Source organism: Cetorhinus maximus, chromosome 4 (genome assembly GCF_964194155.1).
Source record: "Cetorhinus maximus chromosome 4, sCetMax3.hap1.1, whole genome shotgun sequence".
In the NCBI taxonomy this organism is placed as follows: domain Eukaryota; kingdom Metazoa; phylum Chordata; class Chondrichthyes; order Lamniformes; family Cetorhinidae; genus Cetorhinus; species Cetorhinus maximus.
In genome coordinates this window covers 156,401,460-156,416,801 of record NC_135882.1, presented here as the reverse complement: position 1 = coordinate 156,416,801, position 15,342 = coordinate 156,401,460, and the positions used below count along the sequence as shown (strand labels likewise).

The 15,342-nt window shown below is 37.8% G+C and overlaps 1 protein-coding gene across 1 annotated transcript in view; it reads right to left on the bottom strand.

The window, feature by feature from the left end:
• Positions 1 to 7,281: 7,281 nt before the first annotated feature.
• Positions 7,282 to 15,342, bottom strand: part of LOC144679966 (protein argonaute-2) — a 74,571-nt gene continuing 66,510 nt past the window's right edge. Inside the window, exons 16-19 of the mRNA XM_078540986.1 lie at positions 13,600 to 13,734; positions 12,548 to 12,649; positions 10,322 to 10,521; positions 7,282 to 8,344 (exon numbers count right to left, since the gene is read on the bottom strand). Of these exons, the coding sequence (XP_078397112.1) occupies positions 8,236 to 8,344; positions 10,322 to 10,521; positions 12,548 to 12,649; positions 13,600 to 13,734 (546 nt within the window). The 3' untranslated portion in view covers positions 7,282 to 8,235. The remainder of the gene's footprint in view (positions 8,345 to 10,321; positions 10,522 to 12,547; positions 12,650 to 13,599; positions 13,735 to 15,342) is intronic.

Sequence of the window (15,342 nt, the reverse complement as noted above, 5' to 3'; positions counted from 1 at the left end):
GTAGTCTGATTCGATAAGTTATTTAATAAACGAACATGGTCAGGAAGCCATTTTGAATTAATCCAGGAGACATTTTAAAAACTAAACTAGTTATTGCATTATTGGAAACCAGCCAGGAATGAATGGACAAGTAGTGAACCTCAATAGTGAGACAGCTGAAGAATAGGTAATTAATCAATAGATGTAATGGCTGGTAATATAACCTGTAACAGAAAGTACGTAATGTTTTATGTTTCATAATTAACGCTTGATTTTAAATGTACTAATTGAATATTCAGAAATGTAAAACGATGGTTCTCAAACCAGTCTAAAGATAAAGGTGTGCTAAACTGAAGTCTTCATGACCTTGGGGAGTTACATTAAGATGGGTAAAGAATGAGGCATTATTCACATGTAACATTTTGAGTAGCCCCACTGTATTACTGTATGGGGAGATGCTCACAGGTGTCGGGAGCTAATTATAAATCAGCAGGCGGTCAAATTAACAGATTATTGTTCGACAGTTAGGCTAAATGAAGAAAATGAGTTGAGGGTATAAAAACGAAGGTTTTGAGAAGGCATTTTGTTAGCATATTATCCACATACTGAGTGACCAGAGGGTTATCATCACTCCGTGCCTTCAGCTTGATCACTCGAGGGAGCCGTTAGAAGACTGTTTAGTTGTTAAGTTAAGCTTTTTCCTTTTACTATTTTTTTTTAAAATTTGTTACCTTTCTACCTTTTAATTGTCAATAAATCTTTCGAATTTACCATCTGAAATGTTCAGTCTTGCCTGATGGTTAAGTCTAGTGTGAACCAAATGATTTTAGATCGTTCACAATCAGGGATTTATTGCAAACGAGTTGTACCTCATAAATCAAATTCAACAACCCTCTTCTCTAAAGTACAGGTCAAGCTCATTGATCCTATGTAGACAGCTAAAGGTGTTTAAAACATTTCTAAATGTTATATAACTGCCATTATAAATGGTGCAAATTCAGACTATTTTGGAATAAATAGGAGGAGTTTCATTTATGATAAATTTGACTAAATGCAAAAAATTCAACTACTGTGTTCACCAATTCCGCCAAAAGAGCAGTATTTACATTAAATAGGGTTTCACTTCTCACCAAATTAAAAACCCCATTACAAGGTATACATATGTGGGGGAGATTTACACCATGGAGCATGCAGATCAGCAAGTTCATATGCAAAGCAGAAACCAAAGTCAAGTACAAGGTGGATTGCAGGATATTTACAGGGCATTGGATCCATTTTTCATTCTATACAAAACTTTGAGCTAGCAAACAGTCGTACTATATATGCAGCAGCTTCAAACACAGAACCAATTTTTCATTAGCGGGAATATATAGCTGTAACAGTAATGGCTGAAAATAAGGGCTGGGATAACGAGAAGAGAGCACACACAAAGAAACTAATTTACCACCACCTGTAAGCAACTAGTTAAAGATACAGAAGTTTATTTGTTAAGAAAATGATCATACCATACTGCTAGTCAAAAAAATTGATATCTTAGATTCACAAATTCATATATGATACTTGTACATCATATCTTGTCAAGTTTACAGCATAGTTATTCAGCTCATTAAAAATATTGACTGAAAAAGGAATGGACAAATTTAACCTACAGTAAGTATTTACACAGCATTAGTAAAACAAACTGCAAGCAATGCAAATCCTCATTGCCACAGGAGTGTAAACTGCTCATTCAAGCACAAATGGACCACAAACACTAGGTTAGGTAACAAACCTTATTTGTGCTGGTTAAAAAGGTTTAAAAAACGATTTGCATTCAGGATCAAAACTACCCTATATTAAAACATGAAAGCATGAAGAAAAATTTACTGGAAGTCCACTTTGTGCCCAATTCTACCAGTGCCTGAAAAAAAGAAACAAGCCAACACCTTAAAATGCAGTAGTTACAGAAGGTAGATGAGTTTGTGCAATTCAAAATAACAAAAAAACAGCAAAACAAAGAGTACTCAAAACTTTTTCAATGCAGCATATGTCAGGCTTTTGAGGTACTTGAAAATATTTTAAATCCTCTTTTGCCTTAAGGATTTACAAGTAGCATTTTTCTCTCTCTTCAAAACCATTGTCCAAATCACCTCGTTTTTCCGCAGTTTTTCTGTTAACAGCCGTCATATGGCATAAGCGACTGAGAAAGTGCAACAATACTGATCATTCTATGCAGCATAAATAACGATGCTTTACAATTTCTCAAAATATATTAAGTTTTCAACCTATTTTGTTCATTTAAGCAGTTTATGTACAATATAGTCATACACTGCTATTTAAGCCCGTCAGCAGATTTTGACATGCATGGGATGATTACACAAGGCACAAAGAACAAAATAAAGCACTATAATCAACTTTAGAGGAAAATAGAATTGTTTGCCTAACTTTGCACCATTTCAAAATTAATATCAAACAAACTAAAATGGATGTTTTGAAAAGCTCATTTTGGTCATCATTGTTATATTTTGAACCAGGGAAACACACCATTTCTTAATTATAGTTGCAGCAACCAACTAATATATTGAGGTAGGTCCAGATTGGGGGGGGGAGGTGGGGGGGCGCGGGAGGGGACGGCAGGGTTTGGGAAATAAAAGAGAAATGTAAGCAAGAGCCAGGTTTCTCCCAGCTGCCAGTGCCTCTTCCCCAAACTTAAAAATAGGAATCATTCCTCCAGCCGGTGGGAAAACGCTTGGCTGGAAATGGCCCATCTGGTTTTGAGGCAGAAGGAATAGGTCACGGTGGCCTTGATGCAGATGAAAAATGTAAGTTTTCTCTTGTTCCCTTCTTGTGCAGTGTGAGAATAACATATATTAAAGCCATTTACCAAGCGTTAAATACAGAATTCTGATTCACATTTCTATGAAAGTACAGGCCAAATAAATAAAAAGGAGGCCAATCAAAGCATACATAATGTTGCACAGCCACCTTGGCACCAAATTCTCTTGCCATTTGATCATAGAAGAAATAAATCTATAAAATATCTCAAATTATAATTTTACTTCAAGAACTGAAGTAATCATTTAAACAAATGGAACTGTCTGTGAAACACCATTCCTTCTTTAAATGGCCTTACCGTTTGTTTTGCAATATTTAAACAATGTTTTGGGAGGTTTATTTTAATCAGAGGCAAACAGAAGACAGTTGACACACTTCAGATTATTTCTGAATTTCAGTTATTTCCAAAGCACCTTTTTTTTTGCATGACAGCTTGATGGAAGATATGCTTTTTGCATTAGTTTCTTTTTTCCTTTTAAGTGCCCCAGTGACACATTACGGATAAGCTGCTTGATATGGTTTGGCTGCTCAATTTTTTTTAAAAAAAACATGATATTTTCTAAACAGCAGATTTGGAGGTTTTAGCCGACAACCTTCTACTACACAATCTGATTTGTCTTGCATCAACATATGAACTTTAAAGCTTTAAGGTGGAAATGATAGATCAATAACTCAATGTTAAAGTTCACAAACCAAAAAAAACTGGCAGCACTGTGGTTCTGAACAGAGCAGAAAGCACAAGATCTAGACCTATCTGCAAGACCACCAGTTTCTCATAAATGACAATCAGTAAAAACCCAATGTAAAATTATTCAACTACAATGAATAGAAATCACAGCAAGGTCAAAGAAGTCATCACAATGTTGTGTGTTAACATCAGTAATATAACAGAAGGCTATTTGCATTTTACACAGTATAAGCCCTGGGAAGCTCAAGTGAACTTGCCCCTGTATCATAAGTGGATTCTCTCCATTTCTCTACATTTAGTGAATGATTTGTTACCATTCCCTCTCCAAAGCACACTGTGCAATTCAGCTGAGCCCAAATTATCACTGAAGCTTATTTCCACAGATAACGTTCAGAGGGATTTACCTTATTGGAAAGTAACTTGGATTAAATAGTTTTTTTTCACTGAAGCATCAAGTGATACAAAAATACAGGGTCAGATAAATGAAAGCCAAATTTTGAGTATTATAATTTAGCTGTTAATTTCCGGCTTACAATTATAGCTGCTTCAACATTATGTTAACCTAGAAGTTTAAACCTTTGAAATTACAAAAAAAACTTTGTGCAGTTTTTAAATAACAGGCCCATATTGCTAATGTCCCTGAATGTTTTCATTGACATTAATGGGTTTGGACTATAAGCTAACTTAAATTTTATGAAAAAAGGAAAGGTACCTCTACTTGGCTTCCAACATTAAGTACTTCTAATATACTAGTACATGTTCTTTTGGTAGATATGACTGAACAAACGCACAAAAAATTCTCTCAACCACAAACTATCCAGCTTATCTTTAGCACCACTGTGACAAATGGTAAAGGCTTGTGGAAAGTGCAGTATAAGTATGTTTTACACATTGCTTGATTGGTATTTTAAATTTTAACTACGCCATGCAGTGGAGCCACTGAAGCTATAATTGCAATTTACAAAGATATCTTTTACAAAACAAACATGGGCATCCTGCTAGACTCAAGAAATTTGAGAACTAAAATATGATTTCCTTTTTCAAGAAAGGCCACACAGGCTGATATTGTCCTTAATATAAAGACTCTCAAAAGAGAGACAGTATGTAATGCTTACGAATATAGCAATTTTAACTTTTAGATGCCCATTTAATACACCTCCAAGATCGCTACGTTTCTTAAGTGTCACTGCCAAGAATGGCAAGCATTTTATGTGAATCATAACTAAAAAAGAAAATTCTATAATCAATTGACACCATTTGTTTACTTTGTTATTAGTCTTTTAGCTTACTGGAGTTGTTTACATTGAAGTTTACAAAATTATTTACAAGCACAAATATTTTTCAATTATGCACAAATGACATTTACAATAAAAAACGCTAATGATGATTTAATTCCCAGGATGAATCTGCTACATGCTTAAAATGAAACTTTCACAATCTAGCTCCTTATCTACAATTTTTGCAGATTATTAGAACTATCCCAATTGAATGTTGGCCACCAATGGCAGTAACTTATAAGAAGGCAGATCTAATCAGCCAATTGCAGCACCAGTTGCTTCTCAAATGGCAGTGTCTGCAATAAATTCTCACAAAGAGCTGCTGCCATCCAATGATTACAGCACTTTTATTCTATTATTGATTCATTGTCTCTGGTTTAATGTCACTACAACTGTCAATATATAGCGCAAGAACAGAGAATACAGGGGCCAGTTCGCAGTAGCACCCATAACTTTGAAGCAAGATGTAAACTTTTTATAGTGCTGGTTAGAGATTGCTTAATAGCTAAGGACACTTCAATAACCAAATCTGCCCCAGAAACTGGAACAGAGATACGTAACTAGGGATTGTCCAGTTCTTAAGAAAAACGCCCAACATAGTCAATGGCTAACACAAGAATACGAACAAAAAAAAAAGTAACTATGGCAATGTAATCTCTAAAGCTGCCCAAATTTGCTTGTCAATTTATTTTTTAAAATTTATATTACAAAACCAGCTGAGTTGGACGTAGGATGTCGCCAAATAAGTGCATAAGTCAATTTTTTAAAAGTAAACAGAACAGGAAACAATTGGAAATACAATAGAACCTTGATCTTGAAAATTTTTCCATAAAACCTTTCCTTCAACACGGCAGTTCAATGAACAATCAACGGAGCAGCTCAAATAACAAGTTAAGCCTTTGGTTAAGAACTTCTGTCCAGCCCTACAAGTTTGAAGTTCAACTGTACACTTAAAAACAAAATAAAATGAATATAATCTACCGCTTCATCAGATTACCATGCTAGTTTAGTATGCTTAAAAGGGGTTAGGTTCTAACATCAGCTTACCCCCACCCCCCACCTGAATTCCAGTGAAATAATTCCTCATTTCCATAATTAAGTTCTGACAATACACATCTGCCCTAGTTCAGAAACAACTTAATGGAAAAATTCTAAGTGTAGTCTTTAAAGCCCTGAGTGTTCATCAGCTGTTACTACTTACTATATGGTCACTTATTTTAATTGCTAGATTAGTAGCCCTGCACTTTTGAAACTGCGCTGCACTCCACCGGGTTTTCATGGACACCAATACCTCTTCATTGGCCAACACACCAGGTGGGTGTGTTTAATCTTTCTGTAAAGATTCCCCTCCCAGCAAACATCCCCTCTTCTTTCTTCAGATAATCTACTTATAACAGCTAAAACCTATACCACACAGGAAACCTAAGTACATATGACAGTCAAGACTCAGGCTTGAACTTGGGTCTCCTGAGTTGTAAAGTTGAATGCCTTAGTGTTGTATCTAGTGAATGTCACAAAGACATTCCTGCAGTTGTACAGATTGTTCACAATTACTCGAAAGCCTCAATCGGACTATTTCAGTACCAAAGACTGATACACTTAGTGTGTCCTTCGCTACATCCATTCCTCAAACTCTACCAGAATTGTAGGTAAAGAATATTGCAGGATTCAATGAGAAGCATGAGGACAATATGTTGTAACTTGCTACATTTTTAGAAGCACAGTTCATCAGTCCTTGCAAGTTAATATTTCATAAATAAAAGATTTCTTAAAAATTCTGAACTTGTTTGGCAAAATATGCCCATTATCGTAATATGATTTGCAGCATTGTCACCATTCCTGTACAAAGTACCATGCAGCCTGATACAGAAATAATTGAAAACAGTTTATAAAACTCTTCTACAATACAGTTGCCTGTATCTACATCTCGTTTGTCACATAACTTCAAAAGCAAAGGTTTTATCCCAAAGATCTATGTACAATGGTTTTTATTCATGGCCACATAAATAAGTTGTTAACACTGAAATTTATGCTGGTTGCACCTTCTTTGAGATTTAAAAATTTGATGAAGGGTTGAGGTATATAAAACTGGATACTTTATACAAGGTTTTGAGTCACTTAATAAGTGCGTATAGGCCATTGAAAAGATATTGTATATAACCATAAAAAGGTTTGGCTTCAATCTGGGGGTGGATTTTAATCCAGGAAACAGTTTACATCAATTAGATGACTACCATTAATAAAAATGCTTGCCTCATGGCAAAAACCTAGCACCATCTTTGAACTACTTTGCCAATATGACAGTGGCATGTGCTCATTCCGTTTTTGCTGACACGAGAATAACCACGAGGTAGTTTAAAATTACTTCATTCTTAAAAAGTTTCAATTTTAATAGTTCTCATCTGACTGCCCTATAATGACTGAATTCAAATCAGCGAAGTAATTGTCATGGTAATCCTTATATCCTACATGGCGGCAAGCCACAGTGGTGGCACACTAGACAACCACAGCAGAAAAATATTTCATTTGCATCACTGGTGTATTGTATCAAGATCTGAGAACTAAACAATTGCAGCATCTTACAAAAATATCAAGAGCTCAATATATAAAATAGTAGTGCCCATCTGTTCTGGTTATGTTTTATAGATTGTCTCCAAAGATTAATTGCTTCAAACACACACCAATATTTTTCTACTAAACACATCTTAAAAAGAGACTGCATTCCTTCTGTTGGAAATCATAGATACATCTCAGAACTGCTGAGAAAGTCAAACCTAAACAATATATCACCTGCTCAAAAAGGAAAAACACTAACGCTTCATTAACTTACTTTCAGTGTTAAAAGACTTTTTTTTGCCCTTTGACTCAAGATGGCCATGTTTCACAGTACTGTATTACAGTAGTCTTCGCGGAATTCACTGGATAAAACTCCAGATATAATAAAAGGAATGCTGTTGATGTTCAATTTTGAGTTTCAAAATTCTGCCATTTGAAGCCAACAGACGGGATTACTATGCCTTAAAGACTCACACCATCCTCTAAATTCCTCCACAACTTAACAGTCCTAAACAAACCTCCATCGAATATGCAGTTTCTAATGCATATTATAATGCTTCCGCAAAATATATACTACTTTCTCTTTCTATCTACACCAGGCTTAAGTCTAGTTTTATCTATTATAGAATTAGGTTGCAGTTATTTAACTTCCATTAGTGACTAAATGTACTGAGGCGACTACCACAGGCCTCCCAATATTCCATGCTTTCGCTGTTCAAGAGAAATGTTACAGGTGACTTGATTCACACATTAACAACCTGGTCACATTTCACCTTATAGCTGAAATAGGCCTGCAGGGTATTGCAATGTACACAGCAACAGAAATACATTAACTGCTCGTTCGTCACTACACTGCCTGGCAAATGCAGCTGGTCTGGTCTTAGCCCAGCTCTGTTCAGAAATCCCAACTGAGGACACCTGTCAAGCAAAATACATAGTGCGCAGTGTGTCCTGGTGAACCTGTACAGCTTTAGCCAGAGCTTGTTGATCCCGGCCATTACTCTGACCAGATGTGTGACTCCCTTCAGCACTGAAAAGAAAAAAAAGAGCAAGATTAATTGAAAGACAAATTGTATACTGCTAAAACTTGTCAAACTAATGCATTACATAAAATTTACAGCACAGAAATAGGCTATCCTGCACAACCAGTTTATGCAGGTGTTTATGCTCCACCCAAGTCTGACACCCTGCTTCATCGAATCCCATCAGCACATGGCACTATTCCTTTCTTCCTCACAAACTTACCTAGCTACCCTTAAATGTATCTGTGCTATTTGCCTCAACTACATGTAGCTGTAAGTTTCACATTGTAATTACTCTGGGTAAAGAATATCCTGAATTCCTTATTGGATTTATTAGTGACTATCTTACATTTATGATCAACAGGATTCCCCCACAAGTGCAAACTTTTTCTCTACACCTACCTTATTAACCTGTTCATTATTTAAAAGACCTTTATTAGATCATCTCTCAATCTTCTCTCTTCCTGTTGAGGCTTTCTTGATCATTGCAACTGCTCAGTTCCAGTTTTATACTTTTTTAAAACCATCTCGTGAATCCCTATATCCTTTTGTAATGTGCATACTAGAGCTATGCACAGTACCCTACATGGTTTAGCCAAGGTTCTACGCAAGTTTAACATAACCCCTCTTCTGCTTTTGAATTCCACTCAAATGAAACCTTTTACATTTTTACAACTTTGTTGACCTGCATTGGCAGTTTTAAGCTTTGTGAATCTGTACCCCTAGATCATTTTGCTCCTTTATTTCATTTAGACTATTTTCCAAAGAACATGTGGCCTTCTTGTCCCTCCTATAAAAATGAGGTACCATCTCACACTCACCTATATAGAAATTTGTTTGACCTTTATATGCCAAGAAGCCAAATTATTAAACCCTAGATACTAAACCTCACATCTAACTTTGAGTTAGTGAGGGCTACAAGACAGGACTGCCAGAAAATTCCTACCATTTAATTCATTGGCATTTATTGTACTGTTTTCCCAATTCAATTGCCAATTTCTGTCCCATTTATTGATGCTAACTATGCCAAAAGGCAAGGTCTATGACCAAAGATGACAGTTGTGTGGTGTAAATACAGATGGCCATTGGATAGGAGCTATATTTTATAGGAACATAGAAAATAGAAGGAATAGGCTATTCGGCCCCTCAAGCCTGCTCCACCATTCAACTAGATCAGGTTGATCTTCTACCTCAATGCCATTTTCCTGCATTATCCATATATCCCTCGATGTTTTTAATATCTAGAAATCTATTGATCTCTGTCTTGAACATACTCCCTGACTGAGCCTCCACAGTTTTCAGAATTCCAAAGATTCACCACCCTCTGAGCTAAGAACTTGTTTCATGTATCATTTTCAGATCCAATATTCCAGGGTTTTGGTATTTTAAGCTCTTTTTCTTGAGCATGACATGAGAGTATGAAAATTAGCAGTTAACATAATGTCCAATGAAGACCTTCTTTGAACAGGAATATCACATGTTCAGTATTTTCAAAGACTATTCACAAGATGCTTACAGATAAGGAAGGCCTTTGAGCGCACGTTAGCTCATTCATAGAACTTACAGCACAGAAGCAGGCCATTTGGCTCAATTGGTCTGTGCCAGTCTTCATGTTCTACGCAAGCCTCCTCCTATCCTTTTTCAGCTCACCCTATCAATATATCCTTCTATTCCTTTCTCCCTCATGTGTTTATCTAGCTTCCCCTTAAATGTATCAATACAATTCATTTCAACTATTCCCAATGGTTGTGAGGTCCACATTCTCACCACTCTTCGGGTGAAGAAGTTTCTCCTGAACTCCCTATTGGATTTATTAGTGACTATTATATTTATCACCCACAGTTTTTGGTCTCCCCAAGTGGAAACATCGTCTCTATGTCTACCCTACTGTAGCTCAGACGCTCAATACTAAAGATCAGCATCCGGAGCACAAAATTCACGGAAGAGTCAAACAAACAGTCAAAGACTCAAAAGGGTCTTCATACCTATCATGTTCCTTGTCCACCAAATGGTATCTGGCACGGAAAGCCACCAAATGAGCGTAATAGGCTGGGGCTGGGATGGAGACTGACCGTGTACACCGGACATATGTGTGGCAAAGTTGATATGTGAGAATCTGAAGTTCATCTGCATTGAAGCGGTTATCATCCCATAGCACATGGTAGTGAGATGGTCTGCTTGTTCCCTAGAAAATATGTTTAATTATTAGCTCTCACTTATAATCAAAATTATTTTCAAATTGCTTCTTTAAGTAATGTAGAAATAAAACAGGCAGAACATATAATCTGTCTATGCATTCTTTTCTCTATTTTGCTGGACTCCAGCAGAGAATAGGTTAAAGTAGTCCTACCCTGAAATGTCATTCACATTTGGGATTCTGACAACGTTAAAAGATGAAAAACTAACTTGATAGGAGTTGTGCACAAAAACTTGCTATCACATGGATCAACTAACAGCACTGACAGCTTTTACAGGAGTCAATGTTTTGGCAGGTAGACAAAAGACTGGGATATGGAAAGTCATGCACACTTTTTCTTTCCAATTTCACATCTCTGCTATCAGAGCCTTCTTCAGTTGCAAAATCAGAATAGGTTGGATCAAGCCTTGTACAAGATCAATGAAAGTTTTCAGCAGCTGATCTAAATACACAGATTTAATATTGGACAGGTTGAGCAAATGGTTAGTCTTCCCTTGTTACCTGATCAAAATTCACCAAGTCCCACAACAGGATTGTAAGCACCTCTTTTGACATTCAATATGGTACTGCCTCCATATAGTTGGAAACACCTCATCCTTTAGATGATGGTGTTAAATCAAGGTCCCAACTGCCTGTTCAGGTTCATGTTTATGATCTTATAGCGTTATATCAATTGCAGAGTTCTGGTGCCCTGGCCAACATTTCTGCTAAAGGGATTGGCTGGTCATTTATGTTCTTAAAACATTGCTGTTAACCAGCCTCTGTACTCAGTCACAGTCTGAAGTCCATTAAGGCAGACTGACCTTTCCTTAATAATATTTACACATAATATTCCACCATTGAAATGATGCATTTATCCAGAGATGTAAGTCACTGATAGGCAACACTAGAACATAAACTCAGTTTTATGACTCTTCATTAATGAAACCTTGGTTTATTCCACAAATGCTATACCTTTGCCACTGATTCCATTTCCTTGCCTGGCTACTATCTCAGTTTGAATCAAACCGTCTGCATCCACAGCATCTTATTCAGCTTCATACAAAGCTTCTAATGATATAACCTTTCTCTATCACAAAGACTGCTTACTCCCACCTGCGTACCATTGCACACCATCCTGCTTTCGCCTATTTGCTGCTGAAACCCTCATCTGTGCTTCTTCCAACTCCAGATCAGACTTTTCCAAAGCTCTCCTGATGAGCCACCCATTCTCCATCCTCTAAGTTTCAACTTGTCCAAAGCTCCACTACAGGTAAGCTATGGTGTACCAAGTCTTGCTCACCCATCAAGTCTATCCTCACTATCCCAAACTGGCTCCCCAAACCCACAAACTTAGCATTTCTATCTTGTCTTTTTCATGGTTTTGCCTTCCCAGCCAACCTGCTCCAGCCCCACAACTGCCCCCCAGTTCCTCCAACTTTGGCATCTTGTGCATCCCCAGCTCCCTTTGTCCAATAACTGGCAGCTATCTTACACCATGCTTTGGTACTCCCTCCTTAAACCATTTCACGCACACCCCTCCTCCCCCACCATAATCTACAAAACCCAGCTCTATGATCAAGCTTCTAATCCCACCTAATATCACCTTTTTATCTCAGAAATGGTTTTGAAGAATTGTGGCACCTTGTTTTTTTATATTTAAGATGATATAGAAGTGCAAGACATTTTGGTTGTTACAATAATCCATATTGATACAGCACTTTTAACAGAGTGGAATATCTCAGTGTTTCAACGGAACAATCAAATGGGACACATAAGGAAATACAAGGGCAAAAGAAAACCGAGCTGTTTCCAGACCAAGATGTAGGAGAGTAAGCACAGGGATGAGGATGAATGGAATTTGGAATGAGTTAGGATACAGACAGCAGAGTTTTGGGTTAGCTTAAGTCTACATAGAGTGCAAAGTGGGAAGTTAGCCAGGAGTATACTTGAGTCTACAGCTAACAAAATCTTGGGTTACAGGCACATCATTTTGTTATTCCATCCTGATGCCTTTTTTTAAAAAAAGACTTACCTGAATGCCAGCGTGGCTGCACAGGTAAAAGTCAAACTCTGATGGATGTGTTATTTTTGTATCCACTGTTGTGCCAGCTGGAATATTGCCACTTTTTCCAACCTGTAAATAAAGAAAATAAAATTTGGGAGTTTACCTAAGTTACACGCAAGAAGCCATGCTCAATCAGTTTACAGGCTTGAAGTGAACAGTGTTCCCAGAAAAGTTTTTATCTTTCCAGAGAAATTCATGGATTGCTGATACAAGGTCAAGTGAAAGGGGTACCATTTCTTCTTTCTGATACTGCAATAAGTCTTACAGAACATAAAAAAGCTCACTGGCCTCTAAGGCTCCAGCTGAACCTTTGCTGAATTTTTAAGTCATGTCTGTCCCATCTAGAGAGATAGAGAGGTGTTTGGCCTTGTTAAATTTCACAACCTATTACAAATAGAACCATTTAATTCAGTACACATTTGTCAATCATGTTAAAGTATATATTACCCATTTTCTACACTGAAACCCACATGACATTCCTTCACCTTCCTAAAATCAAATCTTATCACAGGCTCCCAGAGCGAACCTGTGATGAGGACTACTAAAACTGGGATTTTTGGGTGTTTTTTTGCTGCATTTACGGTCACAAATTTACATCCGCTTCAGCTAATAAGTCTGGAAGTCCAGTATTGGTAATGTTATCACTTCAAAAACATAGTATACAGAGACTTGTCACAAACTCGTTTTCTGCCAACTATCAATGGTTTAAACTATTTCAGACATTCAGATTACAGAAACCAAAATATATACCTTTACACCCTAAAATGGAAGAGATAACACACAAACTATTTTAAAATTAATGGCAGGTGCTCATGATTACAAATTCAGTTGAGTTGAACTGTAAAGCCTACGTTGCTACTTTTTTTGAAAAGCAAAATAGCATCTAGCGAACCAGAGTCAAACCAGTTTAGGGTGTTGCTGGAGCTTTCCTTATTAGTTACTGTATACAACTATGAATCCAATTATCAAAATAGAGAAACAAACATTTCCTTAGTATCAAGTCTCTAAATCATCCCTACCCTTTCATTCTTATCAGTACAGAAGAGTCTGGTGTGATGTCGCTTTTGAACCACAATAAAAGTGATGCCAGGCTGGTAGTCCTTTTCTAATTTAATACATGCCTCTCGGATGGCTAGCAACTCATGATGGAGTACCTATGAAAGTAATTTACAACAACGTTAATTTTATCTGGAAGAACAGTAGAAAAACTTTGAAACAGAATTCATTGAGACATGATGCACACTGAAACACAATTTATAGTTTAAAGTGAAAATGTTTCACACCATGCCAACAAGGATGATAAATACTTCACCCATAGAAAAACAAAATACTGCAGATGCTGGAAATTTGAAATAAAAACAGAAAATGCTGCTAATGCTCGGGCCTGGCAGCATTATTTTAAAATGCATTCTTTCATGGAATGTGGGTGTCACCAGTTAGGCCGGCATTTGTTCCCCGTGCCTAATAACATGCACCTGTGTAGAGAAACAGAGTTAATGATTCAGATCAATGGCCTTTCATCAGAACTGGGGAAAGATAAAAATTACACTACCCAAAAGAAAACAAAATTAGATTAAAAAACTAACCAGCTTTATAATAGCGTGGCATCAAGGAGTCCTAACAAAACTGGAGTCAATGGGAATCAGAGGGGAAACTCTCCACTGGTTGGAGTCATACCTAGCACAAAGGAAGATGGTTGTGGTTGTTGGAGATCAATCATCTTAGTCCCAGGATATCACTGCAGGAGTTCCTCAGGGTATTGTCCTAGGCTCAACCATCTTCAGCTGCTTCATCAATGACCTTACTTCCAACATAAGGTCAGAGGTGCGGATGTTCACTGATGATTGCACAATGTCCAGCACCATTCACGACTCCTCGGATACTGAAGCAGTCCATGTCCAAATACAGCAAGACCAGGACAACATTGATAAGTGGCAAGTAAATCAACACAAGTGCCAGGCAATGACCATCTCCAACAAGGAAGAATCCAACCATCTCCCCATGATATTCAATGGCATTACCATCGCTGAATCCTCCACTATCAACATTCCTAGGGGTTATCATTGACCAGAAACTGAACTGGACTAGCCACTGTGGTTACAAAAGCAGGTCAGAGGCTGGGAATTCTGCAGAAGCAACTCGCCTCCTGACTCCCCAAAGCCTTCCCACCATCTACAAGGCACAAGTCAGGTGTGTGATGGAATACTTCCCACTTTCCTGGATGAGTGCAGCTCCAACAACACAAGCAGTTCGACACCATCCAGGACAAAGCAGCCCACATGATTGGCACCCCATCTACCCTCTCCACCAATGACACACAGTGGCAGCACTGTGTATCATCTACTAGATGCACTTCAGCAATTCACCAAGGCCCCTTCGCGAGCACCTTCCAAACCCGCGAACTCTACCACCCACAACAACAAGGGCAGCAGCTGCATGGAGACACCACCACCTGCAAGCTCCCTTCCAAGCCACACACCATCCTGACTTGGAAATATATTGCCACTCCTTCACAGTCACTGGGTCGAAATCCTGGAACTCCCTCCCAAACAGCACAGTGGGTGTACCTACACCACATGGACTGCAGTGGTTCAAGGCAGCTTACCACCACCTTCTCAAGGGCAATTAGGGGTGGGAAATAAAAATGCTGGCCTAGCCAACGACGCCCACATCCCATGAAAGAATTTTTTAAAAATTAGAAAACTGTCCCTGCATCAAGTGCATTGAGCAGTCTATGACCAGCAAAGTTCCTTCGGGTTGGG